The sequence below is a fragment of the Oncorhynchus tshawytscha genome, linkage group LG24, assembly GCF_018296145.1.
Source record: "Oncorhynchus tshawytscha isolate Ot180627B linkage group LG24, Otsh_v2.0, whole genome shotgun sequence".
In the NCBI taxonomy this organism is placed as follows: Eukaryota; Metazoa; Chordata; class Actinopteri; order Salmoniformes; family Salmonidae; genus Oncorhynchus; species Oncorhynchus tshawytscha.
In genome coordinates, this window is record NC_056452.1 from 23,915,534 (window position 1) to 23,931,969 (window position 16,436).

A 16,436-nucleotide genomic window follows, 5' to 3' on the forward strand; every position below is an offset into this window, starting at 1 on the left:
TAGAGAGAGAGAATAGAGAGAGAATAGAGAGAGAATAGAGAGAGAGAGAATACACATAGAGGAAGAAAGGAAAACCCAGAGAATCAGAGAGAGAAGTTTAGAGAGAGAGAGAGAGAGGGGAATAGGAGAGAGAATAGAGAGAGAAATAGAGAGAGAGAATAAACATACAGGAGAACATACAGAGAGATCAGAAGATAGTAGAGAGAGAAATATGAGAGAGAATTCCAGGAGAGAGAGATAATAGAGAGAGAAGAAGAAGAGAGAGAATAGAAGAAAGGAGAGAAAGAAAGGAGAGAGAAAGAGAGAGAATAGAGAGAGAATAGAGAGAATAGAGAGAGAGAACAGAGAGAATAGAGAGAGAACAGAGAGAGAATAGAGAGAGAACAGAGAGAGAATAGAGAGAATAGAGAGAGAATAGAGAGAGAATAGAGAGAGAATAGAGAGAGAATAGAGAGAGAATAGAGAGAATAGAGAGAGAATAGAGAGAGCCTAGAGAGAGAATAGAGAGAATGCGAGAGAATAGCAGGATCAGGTTTGGTTGAGAACAGCCTGATTGCCACCCAGAGATGATGAACACACCAGAGAGGAGATATACCTGAGGAGAATAGAGAGAGAATAGAGAGAATAGAGAGAGAATAGAGAGAGAATAGAGAGAGAGTAGAGAGAGAAGAAAGGAGGGAGAATAGAGAGAGAGTAGAGAGAGGATAGAGAGAGAATAGAGAGAGAATAGAGAGAGAGTAGAGAGAGAATAGAGAGAGAATAGAGAGAGAATAGAGAGAGGATAGAGAGAGAAGAAAGGAGGGAGAATAGAGAGAGAGTAGAGAGAGTAGAGAGAGAATAGAGAGAGAATAGAGAGAGAATAGAGAGAGAATAGAGAGAGAATAGAGAGAATAGAGAGAGAATCACACACAGAAAAGAGAGAGTAGAGAGAGAATATGGAATTAACTCACTTTGAAAGGACAAGAGATGCTCTGGCCACCTTAGAAGAGAATAGAGGAGGGAGAGAGAGAGAGAATAGAGAGACACTTGAGAGAGAAGGAATAAAGAATAGAGAGAGAATAGAGAGAAGGATAAAGAGAGAGAGAGTAGAGAGAGAACAGAGAGAGAGAGAATAGAGAAGAAAGAGAGAGAATAGAGAGAGAAGGAGGGAGAATAGAGAGAAATAGGAATGGAGGGAGAGTAGAGAGAGAATAGAGAGAAGGAGGAGAAATGATTTAATAGAGAGAGAGAGAGAAGGAGGGAAGAGAGAGAGAAGGAGAGAGAGTAGACAGACAGAGAAATAGAGAGAGAAGAGAATAGAGAGAAAATGAGAAGAATGGAGAGAGAGAAGGAGGGAGAGTAGAGAGAGAAGAAAGGAGGGAGAAGAGAAATAGGAGAGAAAGTAGAGAGAATAGAGAGAGATTAGAGAGAGAATAGAGAGAGAATAGAGAGAGAATAGAGAGAGAATAGAGAGAGAATAGAGAGAGAAGGAGGAGAGAATAGAGAGAGAAGAGAGAGAGAATAGAGAGAGAATAGAGAGAATAGAGGAATAGAGAGAGATTAGAGAGAGAATAGAGAGAGAAGGAGGGAGAAGAGATAGAGAGAGAATAGAGAGAGAATAGAGAGAGAATAGAGAGATTAGAGAGAGAAGGAGGGAGAAATAGAGAGAGAAATAGAGAGAGAATAGAGAGAATTATGGAGAATAGAGAGAGAATAGAGAGAGAATAGAGAGAGAATAGAGAGAGAATAGAGAGAGAATAGAGAGAGAATAGAGAGAGAATAGAGAGAGAAGGAGGGAGAATAGAGAGAGAATAGAGAGAGAATAGAGAGAGATTAGAGAGAGAATAGAGAGAGAATAGAGAGAGAATAGAGAGAGAATAGAGAGAGAAGGAGGGAGAATAGAGAGAGAATAGAGAGAGAAGGAGGGAGAATAGAGAGAGAATAGAGAGAGAATAGAGAGAGAAGGACGGAGAATAGAGAGAGATTAGAGAGAGAATAGAGAAGAATAGAGAGAGAAGGAGGAGAATAGAGAGAATAGAGAGAGAATAGAGAGAGAATAGAGAAGAATAGAGAGAGAATAGAGAGAGAATAGAGAGAGAAAGAATAGAGAGAAGAGGGAGAATAGAGAATAGAGAGAGAATAGAGGAGAATAGAGGAGAATAGAGAGAGAAGGAGGGAGAATAGAGAGAAGAGAGTAGAGAGAGAATAGAGAGAAATAGAGAATGAAAGAGAAGGAGGAGAATAGAAGAGAGAAAAGGAGGGAGAATAGAGAGAGAAGGAGGAGAGAAGAGAGAGAGATTAGAAGAGAATAGAGAGAGAATAGAGAGGAAATGGAGGAGAATAGAGAGAGAAGGAGGGAGAATAGAGAGAGAATAGAGAGAGAATAGAAGAGAAGAAAAGAGGGAGAATAGAGAGAAAATGACAGAGAATGGAGAGAGAGGAGAATTAGAATAGAAAAAGGAGGGAGAATAGAGAGAGAATAGAGAGAGAATAGAGAGAGAAGGAGGGAGAATAGAGAGAGAAGGAGGGAGAGGAGAGGGAGAGTAGAGAGAGAATAGAGAGAGAAGGACGGAGAATAGAAAGAGAAGGAGGGAGAATAGAGAGAGAAGAAAGGAGGGAGAATAGAGAGAGAATAGAGAGAGAAGAAAGGAGGGAGAATAGAGAGAGAAGGAGGGAGAATAGAGAGAGAATAGAGAGAGAAGAACTAGAACTAGACTAATTTGGTAAAATAAACAACGAGACTCACCTGGTAAAATAAAAATCTAGACTCACCTGGTAAAATAAACAACGAGACTCACCTGGTAAATAAACAACGAGACTCACCCAGTAGGTCCTTCATTTTCCTCCTCTCCTCTCTGGAGATCCTCACACAGGTGTCACAGTATGTGTCTCTCATGATCTGAAAGGCAAACAAAAACCCAGATTTATATTAATATAAGGTGTGATATGTAGGAGGTAGTGAATAAAAAGGGTCACAGGGAAATAATCAACACTGACCTGCTCACAGAGGAGATTGAGGATGTAGGGGTGGTTGAACTTCTCTCTGGGGTAAAACACCTGAACACACACAGGGAAATGATTGTGATTCACATACAGTAGAATGCAAACACATTGTAGAACAATACAGACAATTCTATGTTCTTGCCTGCAGTTCCAGCTCACCTCTTTGCGTAGGAACAGTTTGCCAGGCATAGCCGAGTAGGAGAAGTAGACGCTGGCAGAGAACCTGTGGAGCTGGGAGCGAACACTCTCCTCCCCAGACAGCAGATCTATGAAGGACAAATCAAATCAGTTGTTTCTTTGTTGTTGTATATCTTGTATATATTTTGCAATTTAGTACAAACAAAGGAATAACACAGCTGCCAGACATATGAAATGAAGTATTTCTTAAGCAAGACATGGGACAAGAAGAGAGCTTATCTATGCTTATCTATGTAGAAGTCTTAAATTGTGACCAGTCCCTTCTCCCTCCATTTAATATACACCAGATGGAACAATGGAAGGATTAAAGCAAATAAAGCAAATCAAAGGTTATTGGTCACATCCCCATATTTATCAGATGTTATTGGTCACATCCCCATATTTATCAGATGTTATTGGTCACATCCCCATATTTATCAGATGTTATTGGTCACATCCCCATATTTATCAGATGTTATTGGTCACATACCCATATTTATCAGATGTTATTGGTCACATCCCCATATTTATCAGATGTTATTGGTCACATACCCATATTTATCAGATGTTATTGGTCACATACCCATATTTATCAGATGTTATTGGTCACATCCCCATATTTATCAGATGTTATTGGTCACATCCCCATATTTAGCAGATGTTATTGGTCACATCCCCATATTTAGCAGATGTTATTGGTCACATCCCCATATTTATCAGATGTTATTGCGGGTGTAGTGAAATTTATCAGATGTTATTGGTCACATACCCATATTTATCAGATGTTATTGGTCACATCCCCATATTTATCAGATGTTATTGGTCACATACCCATATTTATCAGATGTTATTGGTCACATACCCATATTTATCAGATGTTATTGGTCACATACCCATATTTATCAGATGTTATTGGTCACATACACATATTTAGCAGATGTTATTGGTCGCATACCCATATTTATCAGATGTTACTGGTCACATACCCATATTTAGCAGATGTTATTGCGGGTGTAGTGAAATGCTTGTGTTCCTAACTCTAACAGCGCAGTAATATCTAACAATTCACAACAATGAAACACAAATCTAACTCTCCTCACCAAACACAAAGAATGTGAGTTACTTTACCTCTCTGTGGAGTTGTGACTGCAGTATCTGAGTTATGGAACGTGTATCTGAGGCTGTGGCTGGTCAGGCGGTGCAGAGACAACAGTGCAAACACAAACACTGTACTACTGTCCATGCCTGCTCGTACTGTACCTCTGAAGTAGTTTAACTTACTGAGTGTGGGGGCAGCCTTGGTGGGGGGGTCTGGCAAGCTCTCATAGATGTGTTGGACTGGGGGAGGAGGAGGAGGGGCGAACCCGGGAGGAGCAGGCGGAGGATTCTCGGAGCGTCCCTGAGTGCCGAACATGTCGGCAAGGGAGCGCTGTTTCTGCTTCATGTGGTTGGAAATGGGGTGAGGCCCTCTGGTGGAGGGAGGAGAGGGTTGCCGTGCAGGGGGAGGCTGTCTCTGACGGGGTGAGGGGAGGGGGAAGAGTATTACTATAGGCTAGGTAAGATAACTGAATGGATATGTTAGCTCCTCACCAACATGTCTCGGGCTAGGCAACAATGTACACACAGCTCTGACCTTCTGCTGTTGTACAGGTCCGTTATTTCTGAGGATAGAAAGGGCCTCCTCTTTAGGATCTTTCTTCTTCACAAACGGCTGTGCTGGAACCCTGGAGAGGAGCGAGGGAGTTAGATTTCCGCTAATGCAGCGGGATCTACACAGCAGATGACATGTGCTTCAAACATTTAGGATGGATCCACAGTCCCACTGACCTGATTGGTTTCAAGGGTTTTGGATCATTGACAGGGCGGTTCTGGTACTGTTTAATAATGTCGTGGATTCTGGTGCTGGGAGGGGGCGGCGAGGCAGGGGGGCTGGGGCGGTCTGGTTCTCTGGCAGGAGGAGACGGGGGACGTTGCCAAGTCCTGGGTGCTGGAGGTGGGGAGGGGGAGCGGGGAAGGGTCTGTTTGGGGTGCTCCCTCCGGGACCTTGCCAAGTCCTGGGTGCCAGGGGTGGGGAGGGGGAGCGGGGAAGGGTCTGTTTGGGGGTGCTCCCTCCGGGACCTTGCCAAGTCCTGGGTGCCAGGGGTGGGGAGGGGGAGCGGGGAAGGGTCTGTTTGGGGGTGCTCCCTCCGGGACGTTGCCAAGTCCTGGGTGCTAGGGGTGGGAGGAGGAGGGGGAGCAGGGACGGGTCTGTTTGGGGGGGCTACTGGGAGCAGGGCGAGGCTTTGGCGGTTTGGCTGCTGGCTTTGGCTGAGAACCTGACAGAGTGAATGACAGCACAGGCAGCTGGGTGTAAGGTAAGACAAGTGGTAGTCATTTTATCCTGTGAAAACTACAGTTTATCTGAAGTTGAATAGGAAGATGTGTCCAACTCTACTCACCAATCTTCTGGAAGAACTCTCTCTTGTCCTTGAAAGAGTCCAGCTGGTCTGGACTGACAAAGTCCACATCTCTCTCCGGCTGATAAAAACAAAGACACTTTACATCTCAGTTTGCTTACAAGATAATGTTGTTGTTATTAATGTGTTTCTATTGTAATGAAATAACACATTTTTGCAATGGTTAAGTACATTAAAGATAAAAAGAATCAAGCAGAATTGAGCACAAACACACTAGCATCACACCACTCCTCTGTAGTACAAACCTCAGGTATGTGGTGCTGTATCTGTGGTTTCCTCTGGCTGGGTGTGGTTAGCGGCGGAGGGGCGCGGGGGAGTGTTTGTGTCTGGGCTGGGAGTGAGAGGGCAGAGTGGTGTGTCTGTGTCTGGGCCGGGGGAGAGGGGGCGAGGGGGGGTGTGACGGGTCGAAGGTTAGCCTGGCGCCGCTGCTGCTGTCGCTGCTGCTCCTGAGTCTGCTGCTGGGACATAGTCATTGCCTGCATTGTCATCTGCTGGGCCTGGAGAGGGAGGGAGGACGAGACATGAGAGAGAGAAAGTGAGTGAGTGAGTGAGTGAGTGAGTGAGTGAGTGAGTGAGTGAGTGAGTGAGAGAGTGAGTGAGTGAGTGAGAGAGAGAGGGAGAGAAAGAGTGATGAGTGTGATGGAGAGAGAGAGAAAAAGAGAGAGAGAGAGAGTGTGATGAGAGAGAGCGAAAGACCGATGGAGTGATAGCGAGAGAGCGAGAGAGAGAGAGAGCGAGAGAGAGCGAGAGAGCGAGAGAGCGAAAGACCGATGGAGTGATAGCGAGAGAGCGAGAGAGAGAGAGAGAGAGCGCAATGGAAAGAAAGAGTGATGGAGAGAGAGAGAGAGAGAGAGCGCAATGGAGAGAAAGAGCGATGGAGAGAGAGGAAGTGTAGTCATGTTAGAATAGAAATGGTGATATCATAAGAACATGAATTAAGGATAGGGGTAGGATTATGGTTTGTTTGTTATCATGGCATGTTTGTCCCAGTTTTCCACCAGTGTCTCCAAGTCCTTACCATGAGTAGGGCCTGTTGGTTGATGAAAGCCTGCTGCTGTGCTGCCATCTGCTGGGGGTCCAGGCCTGGTGCAGCTGGCTGGGGTGCCATCATGGTTGGCATCATAGGCATGGGGGGAGCTGGCATCATACTTGGCATCATTGGAGCCCGGTAGTTTTGCATGGCAGGGTTCACTGGCATTCCTGGGAGACACATTTTTTTTTTGGGGGTGATCATCGTTAGAATAATGCAGGATAGAGAAAATAGATGACTTGTGTAAATCACAATTAGAATGTTTGTGTAATTAAATTACTCCCCTCACTCACCCATAGAATAGCCTGGCATTGTCATTGGAACACCTGCAACACAGATTTTGTATTTAACATTATAATTAAAATAATGAGAGAAACTGACAGAGAGAGAGAGAGAAACTGACAGAGAGAGAGAAACTGACAGAGAGAGAGAGAGAGAAACTGACAGAGAGAGAGAGAAACTGACAGAGAGAGAGAGAAACTGACAGAGAGAGAGAGAGAGAGAGAAACTGACAGAGAGAGAGAGAGAGAGAAACTGACAGAGAGAGAGAGAGAAACTGACAGAGAGAGAGAGAGAGAGAAACTGACAGAGAGAGAGAGAGAAACTGACAGAGAGAGAGAGAGAGAAACTGACAGAGAGAGAGAGAGAGAAACTGACAGAGAGAGAGAGAGAGAAACAGACAGAGAGAGAGAGAGAGAACTGACAGAGAGAGAGAGAGAGAAACTGACAGAGAGAGAGAGAGAAACTGACAGAGAGAGAGAGAGAGAAACTGACAGAGAGAGAGAGAGAGAGAAACTGACAGAGAGAGAGAGAGAGAAAGAAACTGACAGAGAGAGAGAGAGAGAAAAACTGACAGAGAGAGAGAGAGAGAAACTGACAGAGAGAGAGAGAGAGAGAAACTGACAGAGAGAGAGAGAGAGAGAAAACTGACAGAGAGAGAGAGAGAGAAAGAAACTGACAGAGAGAGAGAGAGAGAGAGAAAACTGACAGAGAGAGAGAGAGAGAGAGAAACTGACAGAGAGAGAGAGAAACTGACAGAGAGAGAGAGAAACTGACAGAGAGAGAGAGAAACTGACAGAGAGAGAGAGAAACTGACAGAGAGAGAGAGAGAGAAACTGACAGAGAGAGAGAGAGAGAAACTGACAGAGAGAGAGAGAAACTGACAGAGAGAGAGAAACTGACAGAGAGAGAGAGAAACTGACAGAGAGAGAGAGAAACTGACAGAGAGAGAGAGAAACTGACAGAGAGAGAGAGAGAGAGAGAAACTGACAGAGAGAGAGAGAGAGAGAAACTGACAGAGAGAGAGAGAGAGAAAACTGACAGAGAGAGAGAGAGAGAAACTGACAGAGAGAGAGAGAGAGAAACTGACAGAGAGAGAGAGAGAGAGAAAACTGACAGAGAGAGAGAGAGAGAGAGAAACTGACAGAGAGAGAGAGAGAAACTGACAGAGAGAGAGAGAAACTGACAGAGAGAGAGAGAGAGAGAGAGAGAAACTGACAGAGAGAGAGAGAGAGAGAGAGAGAGAAAACTGACAGAGAGAGAGAGAGAGAGAAACTGACAGAGAGAGAGAAACTGACAGAGAGAGAGAGAGAGAAACTGACAGAGAGAGAGAGAGAAACTGACAGAGAGAGAGAGAGAAACTGACAGAGAGAGAGAGAGAAACTGACAGAGAGAGAGAAACTGACAGAGAGAGAGAGAGAGAAACTGACAGAGAGAGAGAGAGAAACTGACAGAGAGAGAGAGAGAGAGAGAAACTGACAGAGAGAGAGAGAGAGAGAGAGAGAAACTGACAGAGAGAGAGAGAGAGAGAAACTGACAGAGAGAGAGAGAGAGAGAGAGAGAAAACTGACAGAGAGAGAGAGAGAGAGAGAAACTGACAGAGAGAGAGAGAGAGAAAACTGACAGAGAGAGAGAGAGAAACTGACAGAGAGAGAGAGAGAGAGAAACTGACAGAGAGAAACTGACAGAGAGAGAGAGAGAGAGAAAACTGACAGAGAGAGAGAGAGAGAGAGAAACTGACAGAGAGAGAGAGAGAGAGAGAGAGAAAGAAACTGACAGAGAGAGAGAGAGAGAGAGAGAGAGAGAGAGAGAAACTGACAGAGAGAGAGAGAAACTGACAGAGAGAGAGAGAGAAACTGACAGAGAGAGAGAGAGAGAGAGAAACTGACAGAGAGAGAGAGAGAGAGAAACTGACAGAGAGAGAGAGAGAGAGAGAGAAACTGACAGAGAGAGAGAGAGAGAGAGAGAGAGAGAGAGAGAGAGAGAGAGAGAGAGAGAGAGAGAGAGAGAGAGAGAGAGAAACTGACAGAGAGAGAGAGAGAGAGAGAGAAACTGACAGAGAGAGAGAGAGAAAGAGAGAGAAACTGACAGAGAGAAACTGACAGAGAGAGAGAGAGAGAGAGAGAGAGAAAACTGACAGAGAGAGAGAGAGAAACTGACAGAGAGAGAGAGAGAGAAACTGACAGAGAGAGAGAGAGAAACTGACAGAGAGAGAGAGAGAAACTGACAGAGAGAGAGAGAGAGAGAGAGAGAAAGAAACTGACAGAGAGAGAGAGAGAGAGAGAGAAACTGACAGAGAGAGAGAGAGAGAGAGAGAGAGAGAAAACTGACAGAGAGAGAGAGAGAGAGAGAGAGAGAGAGAGAAAGAAACTGACAGAGAGAGAGAGAGAGAGAGAGAGAGAGAAACAGAGAGAGAGAGAGAGAAACTGACAGAGAGAGAGAGAGAGAGAGAGAAAGAAACTGACAGAGAGAGAGAGAGAGAGAAACTGACAGAGAGAGAGAGAGAGAGAAAGAAACTGACAGAGAGAGAGAGAGAGAGAAAACTGACAGAGAGAGAGAGAGAGAGAAACTGACAGAGAGAGAGAGAGAGAAACTGACAGAGAGAGAGAGAGAGAGAGAAACTGACAGAGAGAGAGAGAGAGAGAGAGAACTGACAGAGAGAGAGAGAGACTGAAACAGAGAGAGAAAGAGAGAGAGAGAGAGAAACTGACAGAGAGAGAGAGAGAGAGAGAGAGAAACTGACAGAGAGAGAGAGAGAGAGAGAGAGAAACTGACAGAGAGAGAGAGAGAGAGAGAAACTGACAGAGAGAGAGAGAGAGAGAGAGAGAGAAACTGACAGAGAGAGAGAAACTGAGAGAGAGAAACTGACAGAGAGAAACTGACAGAGAGAGAAACTGAGAGAGAGAGAAACTGACAGAGAGAGAGAAACTGACAGAGAGAGAGAGAGAAACTGACAGAGAGAGAGAGAGAGAAACTGACAGAGAGAGAGAGAAACTGACAGAGAGAGAGAGAAACTGACAGAGAGAGAGAGAGAAACTGACAGAGAGAGAGAGAGAGAGAAACTGAGAGAGAGAGAGAGAAACTGACAGAGAGAGAGAGAGAGAGAGAAACTGACAGAGAGAGAGAGAAAAACTGACAGAGAGAGAGAGAGAGAGAAACTGACAGAGAGAGAGAGAGAGAGAAACTGACAGAGAGAGAGAGAGAGAAACTGACAGAGAGAGAGAGAGAGAGAAACTGACAGAGAGAGAGAGAGAGAGAGAGAAAACTGACAGAGAGAGAGAGAGAGAGAAACTGACAGAGAGAGAGAGAGAGAAGAGAGAGAGAAACTGAGAGAGAGAGAGAAACTGACAGAGAGAGAGAGAGAGAAAACTGACAGAGAGAGAGAGAGAGAAAACTGACAGAGAGAGAGAGAGAGAAACTGACAGAGAGAGAGAGAACTGAGAGAGAAACTGACAGAGAGAGAGAAACTGAGAGAGAGAGAGAGAGAAACTGACAGAGAGAGAGAGAAAACTGACAGAGAGAGAACTGACAGAGAGAGAGAGAGAGAAACTGACAGAGAGAGAGAGAGAGAGAAACTGACAGAGAGAGAGAGAGAGAGAGAGAGAGAGAAACTGACAGAGAGAGAGAGAGAGAAAGAAACTGACAGAGAGAGAGAGAGAGAGAGAGAGAGAGAGAAACTGAGAGAGAGAGAAACTGAGAGAGAGAGAGAGAAAACTGACAGAGAGAGAGAGAGAGAAACTGACAGAGAGAGAGAGAGAAGAAACTGACAGAGAGAGAGAGAGAAACTGAGAGAGAGAAACTGACAGAGAGAGAGAGAGAAACTGACAGAGAGAGAGAGAGAAACTGACAGAGAGAGAGAGAGAAAACTGACAGAGAGAGAGAAACTGACAGAGAGAGAGAGAGAAACTGACAGAGAGAGAGAGAGAAACTGACAGAGAGAGAGAAAACTGACAGAGAGAGAGAGAGAGAGAAACTGAGAGAGAGAGAGAGAGAAAACTGACAGAGAGAGAGAGAGAGAGAGAAACTGACAGAGAGAGAGAGAGAGAGAGAAACTGACAGAGAGAGAGAGAGAGAGAAACTGACAGAGAGAGAGAGAGAGAGAAACTGACAGAGAGAGAGAGAAAAACTGACAGAGAGAGAGAGAAACTGACAGAGAGAGAGAGAGAGAGAGAGAAACTGACAGAGAGAGAGAGAGAAAACTGACAGAGAGAGAGAGAGAAACTGACAGAGAGAGAGAGAGAAACTGACAGAGAGAGAGAGAGAGAGAGAGAGAGAAACTGACAGAGAGAGAGAGAAAAACTGACAGAGAGAGAGAGAGAGAAACTGACAGAGAGAGAGAGAACTGACAGAGAGAGAGAGAGAGAAACTGACAGAGAGAGAGAGAGAAAAACTGACAGAGAGAGAGAGAGAGAGAAACTGACAGAGAGAGAGAGAGAGAGAAACTGACAGAGAGAGAGAGAGAGAGAAACTGACAGAGAGAGAGAGAAAGAAGAGAACTGACAGAGAGAGAGAGAGAGAGAGAAACTGACAGAGAGAGAGAGAGAAACTGACAGAGAGAGAGAGAGAGAGAAGAGAGAGAGAGAAACTGACAGAGAGAGAGAGAGAGAGACAGAGAGAGAGAGAGAGAGAGAGAAACTGACAGAGAGAGAGAGAGAAAACTGACAGAGAGAGAGAGAGAGAAACTGACAGAGAGAGAGAGAGAGAGAAAGAGAGAAACTGACAGAGAGAGAGAGAGAGAAGAAACTGACAGAGAGAGAGAGAGAGAGAAACTGAGAGAGAGAGAGAGAGAAAACTGACAGAGAGAGAGAGAGAAAAACTGACAGAGAGAGAGAGAGAGAAAACTGACAGAGAGAGAGAGAGAGAAAACTGAGAGAGAGAGAGAGAGAAACTGACAGAGAGAGAGAGAGAAACTGACAGAGAGAGAGAGAGAGAGAAACTGACAGAGAGAGAGAGAGAGAAAACTGACAGAGAGAGAGAAAGAGAGAGAAACTGACAGAGAGAGAGAGAGAGAAACTGACAGAGAGAGAGAGAGAGAAACTGACAGAGAGAGAGAGAGAGAAACTGACAGAGAGAGAGAGAGAGAAAACTGACAGAGAGAGAGAGAAACTGACAGAGAGAGAGAGAAACTGAGAGAGAGAGAGAGAGAGAAACTGACAGAGAGAGAGAGAGAGAGAAACTGACAGAGAGAGAGAGAGAGAGAAACTGACAGAGAGAGAGAGAGAAACTGACAGAGAGAGAGAGAGAGAAACTGACAGAGAGAGAGAGAGAGAGAAACTGACAGAACTGAAACAGAGAGAGAGAGAAACTGACAGAGAGAGAGAGAGAGAGAGAGAAACTGACAGAGAGAGAGAGAGAGAAAACTGACAGAGAGAGAGAGAGAGAAACTGACAGAGAGAGAGAGAGAGAAACTGACAGAGAGAGAGAGAGAAAACTGACAGAGAGAGAGAGAGAGAAAACTGACAGAGAGAGAGAGAGAGAAAACTGACAGAGAGAGAGAGAGAGAGAAACTGACAGAGAGAGAGAGAGAGAAACTGACAGAGAGAGAGAGAGAAACTGACAGAGAGAGAGAGAGAGAGAAACTGACAGAGAGAGAGAGAGAGAAACTGACAGAGAGAGAGAGAGAGAAACTGACAGAGAGAGAGAGAGAAACTGACAGAGAGAGAGAGAAAGAGAGAGAAACTGACAGAGAGAGAGAGAGAGAAACTGAGAGAGAGAGAGAGAGAAAACTGACAGAGAGAGAGAGAGAAACTGACAGAGAGAGAGAGAGAGAAAACTGACAGAGAGAGAGAGAGAAACTGACAGAGAGAGAGAAGAAACTGACAGAGAGAGAGAGAGAGAGAAACTGAGAGAGAAGAGAGAGAAAAACTGACAGAGAGAGAGAGAGAGAAACTGACAGAGAGAGAGAGAGAAACTGACAGAGAGAGAGAGAGAGAAAAACTGACAGAGAGAGAGAGAGAGAGAAACTGACAGAGAGAGAGAGAGAGAGAAAACTGACAGAGAGAGAGAGAGAGAAACTGACAGAGAGAGAGAGAGAAAACTGACAGAGAGAGAGAGAGAGAAACTGACAGAGAGAGAGAGAGAGAAACTGACAGAGAGAGAGAGAGAGAGAAACTGACAGAGAGAGAGAGAAGAAACTGACAGAGAGAGAGAGAGAGAGAAACTGACAGAGAGAGAGAGAGAAACTGACAGAGAGAGAAGAGAGAAACTGACAGAGAGAGAGAGAGAGAAACTGACAGAGAGAGAGAGAGAGAAAACTGACAGAGAGAGAGAGAGAGAGAAACTGACAGAGAGAGAGAGAGAGAGAAACTGACAGAGAGAGAGAGAGAGAAACTGACAGAGAGAGAGAGAGAAACTGACAGAGAGAGAGAGAGAAACTGACAGAGAGAGAGAGAGAAACTGACAGAGAGAGAGAGAGAGAAACTGACAGAGAGAGAGAGAGAAACTGACAGAGAGAGAGAGAGAGAAACTGACAGAGAGAGAGAGAGAAACTGACAGAGAGAGAGAGAGAAACTGACAGAGAGAGAGAGAGAGAAACTGACAGAGAGAGAGAGAGAGAGAAACTGACAGAGAGAGAGAGAGAAACTGACAGAGAGAGAGAGAGAGAAACTGACAGAGAGAGAGAGAGAGAAACTGACAGAGAGAGAGAGAGAGAGAAACTGACAGAGAGAGAGAGAGAAACTGACAGAGAGAGAGAGAGAGAAACTGACAGAGAGAGAGAAACTGACAGAGAGAGAGAGAGAGAAAACTGACAGAGAGAGAGAGAGAGAGAAACTGACAGAGAGAGAGAGAGAGAAACTGACAGAGAGAGAGAGAGAGAAACTGACAGAGAGAGAGAGAGAAACTGAGAGAGAGAGAGAGAACTGACAGAGAGAGAGAGAGAAACTGACAGAGAGAGAGAGAGAAACTGAGAGAGAGAGAGAGAGAAACTGACAGAGAGAGAGAGAGAGAGAAACTGACAGAGAGAGAGAGAGAGAAACTGACAGAGAGAGAGAGAAACTGACAGAGAGAGAGAAGAAACTGACAGAGAGAGAGAGAGAGAAACTGACAGAGAGAGAGAGAGAGAGAAACTGACAGAGAGAGAGAGAGAAAACTGACAGAGAGAGAGAGAGAAAACTGACAGAGAGAGAGAGAGAGAAACTGACAGAGAGAGAGAGAGAGAAACTGACAGAGAGAGAGAGAAACTGAGAGAGAGAAAGAAACTGACAGAGAGAGAGAGAGAGAAACTGACAGAGAGAGAGAGAGAAAAACTGACAGAGAGAGAGAGAGAGAAACTGACAGAGAGAGAGAGAGAGAGAAACTGACAGAGAGAGAGAGAGAGAGAAACTGACAGAAGAGAGAAAGAGAGAGAAAACTGACAGAGAGAGAGAGAGAGAAAACTGACAGAGAGAGAGAGAGAGAGAAACTGACAGAGAGAGAGAGAGAGAAACTGACAGAGAGAGAGAGAGAGAGAAACTGACAGAGAGAGAGAGAGAGAGAAACTGACAGAGAGAGAGAGAGAGAGAAACTGACAGAGAGAGAGAGAGAGAAAAAACTGACAGAGAGAGAGAGAGAGAGAAACTGACAGAGAGAGAGAGAGAGAAAAACTGACAGAGAGAGAGAGAGAGAAACTGACAGAGAGAGAGAGAGAGAAACTGACAGAGAGAGAGAGAGAGAAACTGACAGAGAGAGAGAGAGAGAAAACTGACAGAGAGAGAGAGAGAGAAAACTGACAGAGAGAGAGAGAGAAAACTGACAGAGAGAGAGAGAGAAGAAACTGACAGAGAGAGAGAGAGAGAGAAACTGACAGAGAGAGAGAGAGAAAACTGACAGAGAGAGAAGAGAGAGAAACTGACAGAGAGAGAGAGAGAGAGAAACTGACAGAGAGAGAGAGAGAAACTGACAGAAGAGAGAGAAACTGAGAGAGAGAGAGAGAAACTGACAGAGAGAGAGAGAGAGAGAAAACTGACAGAGAGAGAGAGAGAAGAAAACTGACAGAGAGAGAGAGAGAGAGAAAACTGACAGAGAGAGAGAGAGAGAGAGAAACTGACAGAGAGAGAGAGAGAGAGAAACTGACAGAGAGAGAGAGAGAGAGAGAAACTGACAGAGAGAGAGAGAGAAAACTGACAGAGAGAGAGAGAGAAAAACTGACAGAGAGAGAGAGAGAGAGAAACTGACAGAGAGAGAGAGAGAGAAAACTGACAGAGAGAGAGAGAGAGAAACTGAACTGACAGAGAGAGAGAGAGAAAACTGACAGAGAGAGAGAGAGAAACTGACAGAGAGAGAGAGAGAAACTGACAGAGAGAGAGAGAGAAACTGACAGAGAGAGAGAGAGAAACTGACAGAGAGAGAGAGAGAAACTGACAGAGAGAGAGAGAGAGAAACTGACAGAGAGAGAGAGAGAAACTGACAGAGAGAGAGAGAGAAAACTGACAGAGAGAGAGAGAAGAAACTGACAGAGAGAGAGAGAAACTGACAGAGAAAAACTGACAGAGAGAGAGAGAGAAACTGACAGAGAGAGAACTGACAGAGAGAGAGAAACTGACAGAGAGAGAAGAAACTGACAGAGAGAGAGAGAGAGAGAAACTGACAGAGAGAGAGAGAGAGAGAAAAACTGACAGAGAGAGAGAGAGAAACTGACAGAGAGAGAGACTGACAGAGAGAGAGAGAAACTGACAGAGAGAGAGAGAAAGAAACTGACAGAGAGAGAGAGAAAACTGACAGAGAGAAACTGACAGAAACTGAGAGAGAGAGAGAAAACTGACAGAGAGAGAGAGAAAACTGACAGAGAGAGAGAGAGAGAAACTGACAGAGAGAGAGAGAGAGAAACTGACAGAGAGAGAGAGAAAGAAAGAGAGAGAGAGAAAGAAACTGACAGAGAGAGAGAGAAACTGACAGAGAGAGAGAGAGAGAAACTGACAGAGAGAGAGAAAGAAACTGACAGAGAGAGAGAAAGAAACTGACAGAGAGAGAGAGAGAGAAACTGACAGAGAGAGAGAGAAAGAAACTGACAGAGAGAGAGAGAGAAACTGACAGAGAGAGAGAGAGAGAAACTGAGAGAGAGAGAGAAACTGACAGAGAGAGAGAGAGAGAAACTGACAGAGAGAGAGAGAAAGAAACTGACAGAGAGAGAGAGAGAAACTGACAGAGAGAGAGAGAGAAACTGACAGAGAGAGAGAGAAAGAAACTGACAGAGAGAGAGAAACTGACAGAGAGAGAGAGAGAGAGAAACTGACAGAGAGAGAGAGAGAGAAAGAAACTGACAGAGAGAGAGAGAAAGAAACTGACAGAGAGAGAGAAACTGACAGAGAGAGAGAGAGAAACTGACAGAGAGAGAGAGAGAGAAACTGACAGAGAGAGAGAGAAAGAAACTGACAGAGAGAGAGAGAGAAACTGACAGAGAGAGAGAGAGAAACTGACAGAGAGAGAGAGAAACTGACAGAGAGAGAGAGAGAGAAACTGACAGAGAGAGAGAGAGAAACTGACAGAGAGAGAGAGAAAGAAACTGACAGAGAGAGAGAGAGAAACTGACAGAG

The 16,436-nt window shown here is 44.8% G+C and overlaps 1 protein-coding gene across 1 annotated transcript in view; it reads right to left on the bottom strand.

Annotated features, from left to right (window-relative positions):
- myo15b (myosin XVB) overlaps nt 1–16,436 on the bottom strand; it is a 47,992-nt gene that overhangs the window by 17,633 nt on the left and 13,923 nt on the right. Inside the window, 11 exon segments of the mRNA XM_042305556.1 lie at nt 2,803–2,878; nt 2,977–3,036; nt 3,142–3,248; nt 4,441–4,672; nt 4,793–4,883; nt 4,987–5,375; nt 5,377–5,474; nt 5,598–5,676; nt 5,861–6,112; nt 6,634–6,815; nt 6,939–6,971. Coding sequence (XP_042161490.1) covers nt 2,803–2,878; nt 2,977–3,036; nt 3,142–3,248; nt 4,441–4,672; nt 4,793–4,883; nt 4,987–5,375; nt 5,377–5,474; nt 5,598–5,676; nt 5,861–6,112; nt 6,634–6,815; nt 6,939–6,971 — 1,599 coding nt within the window.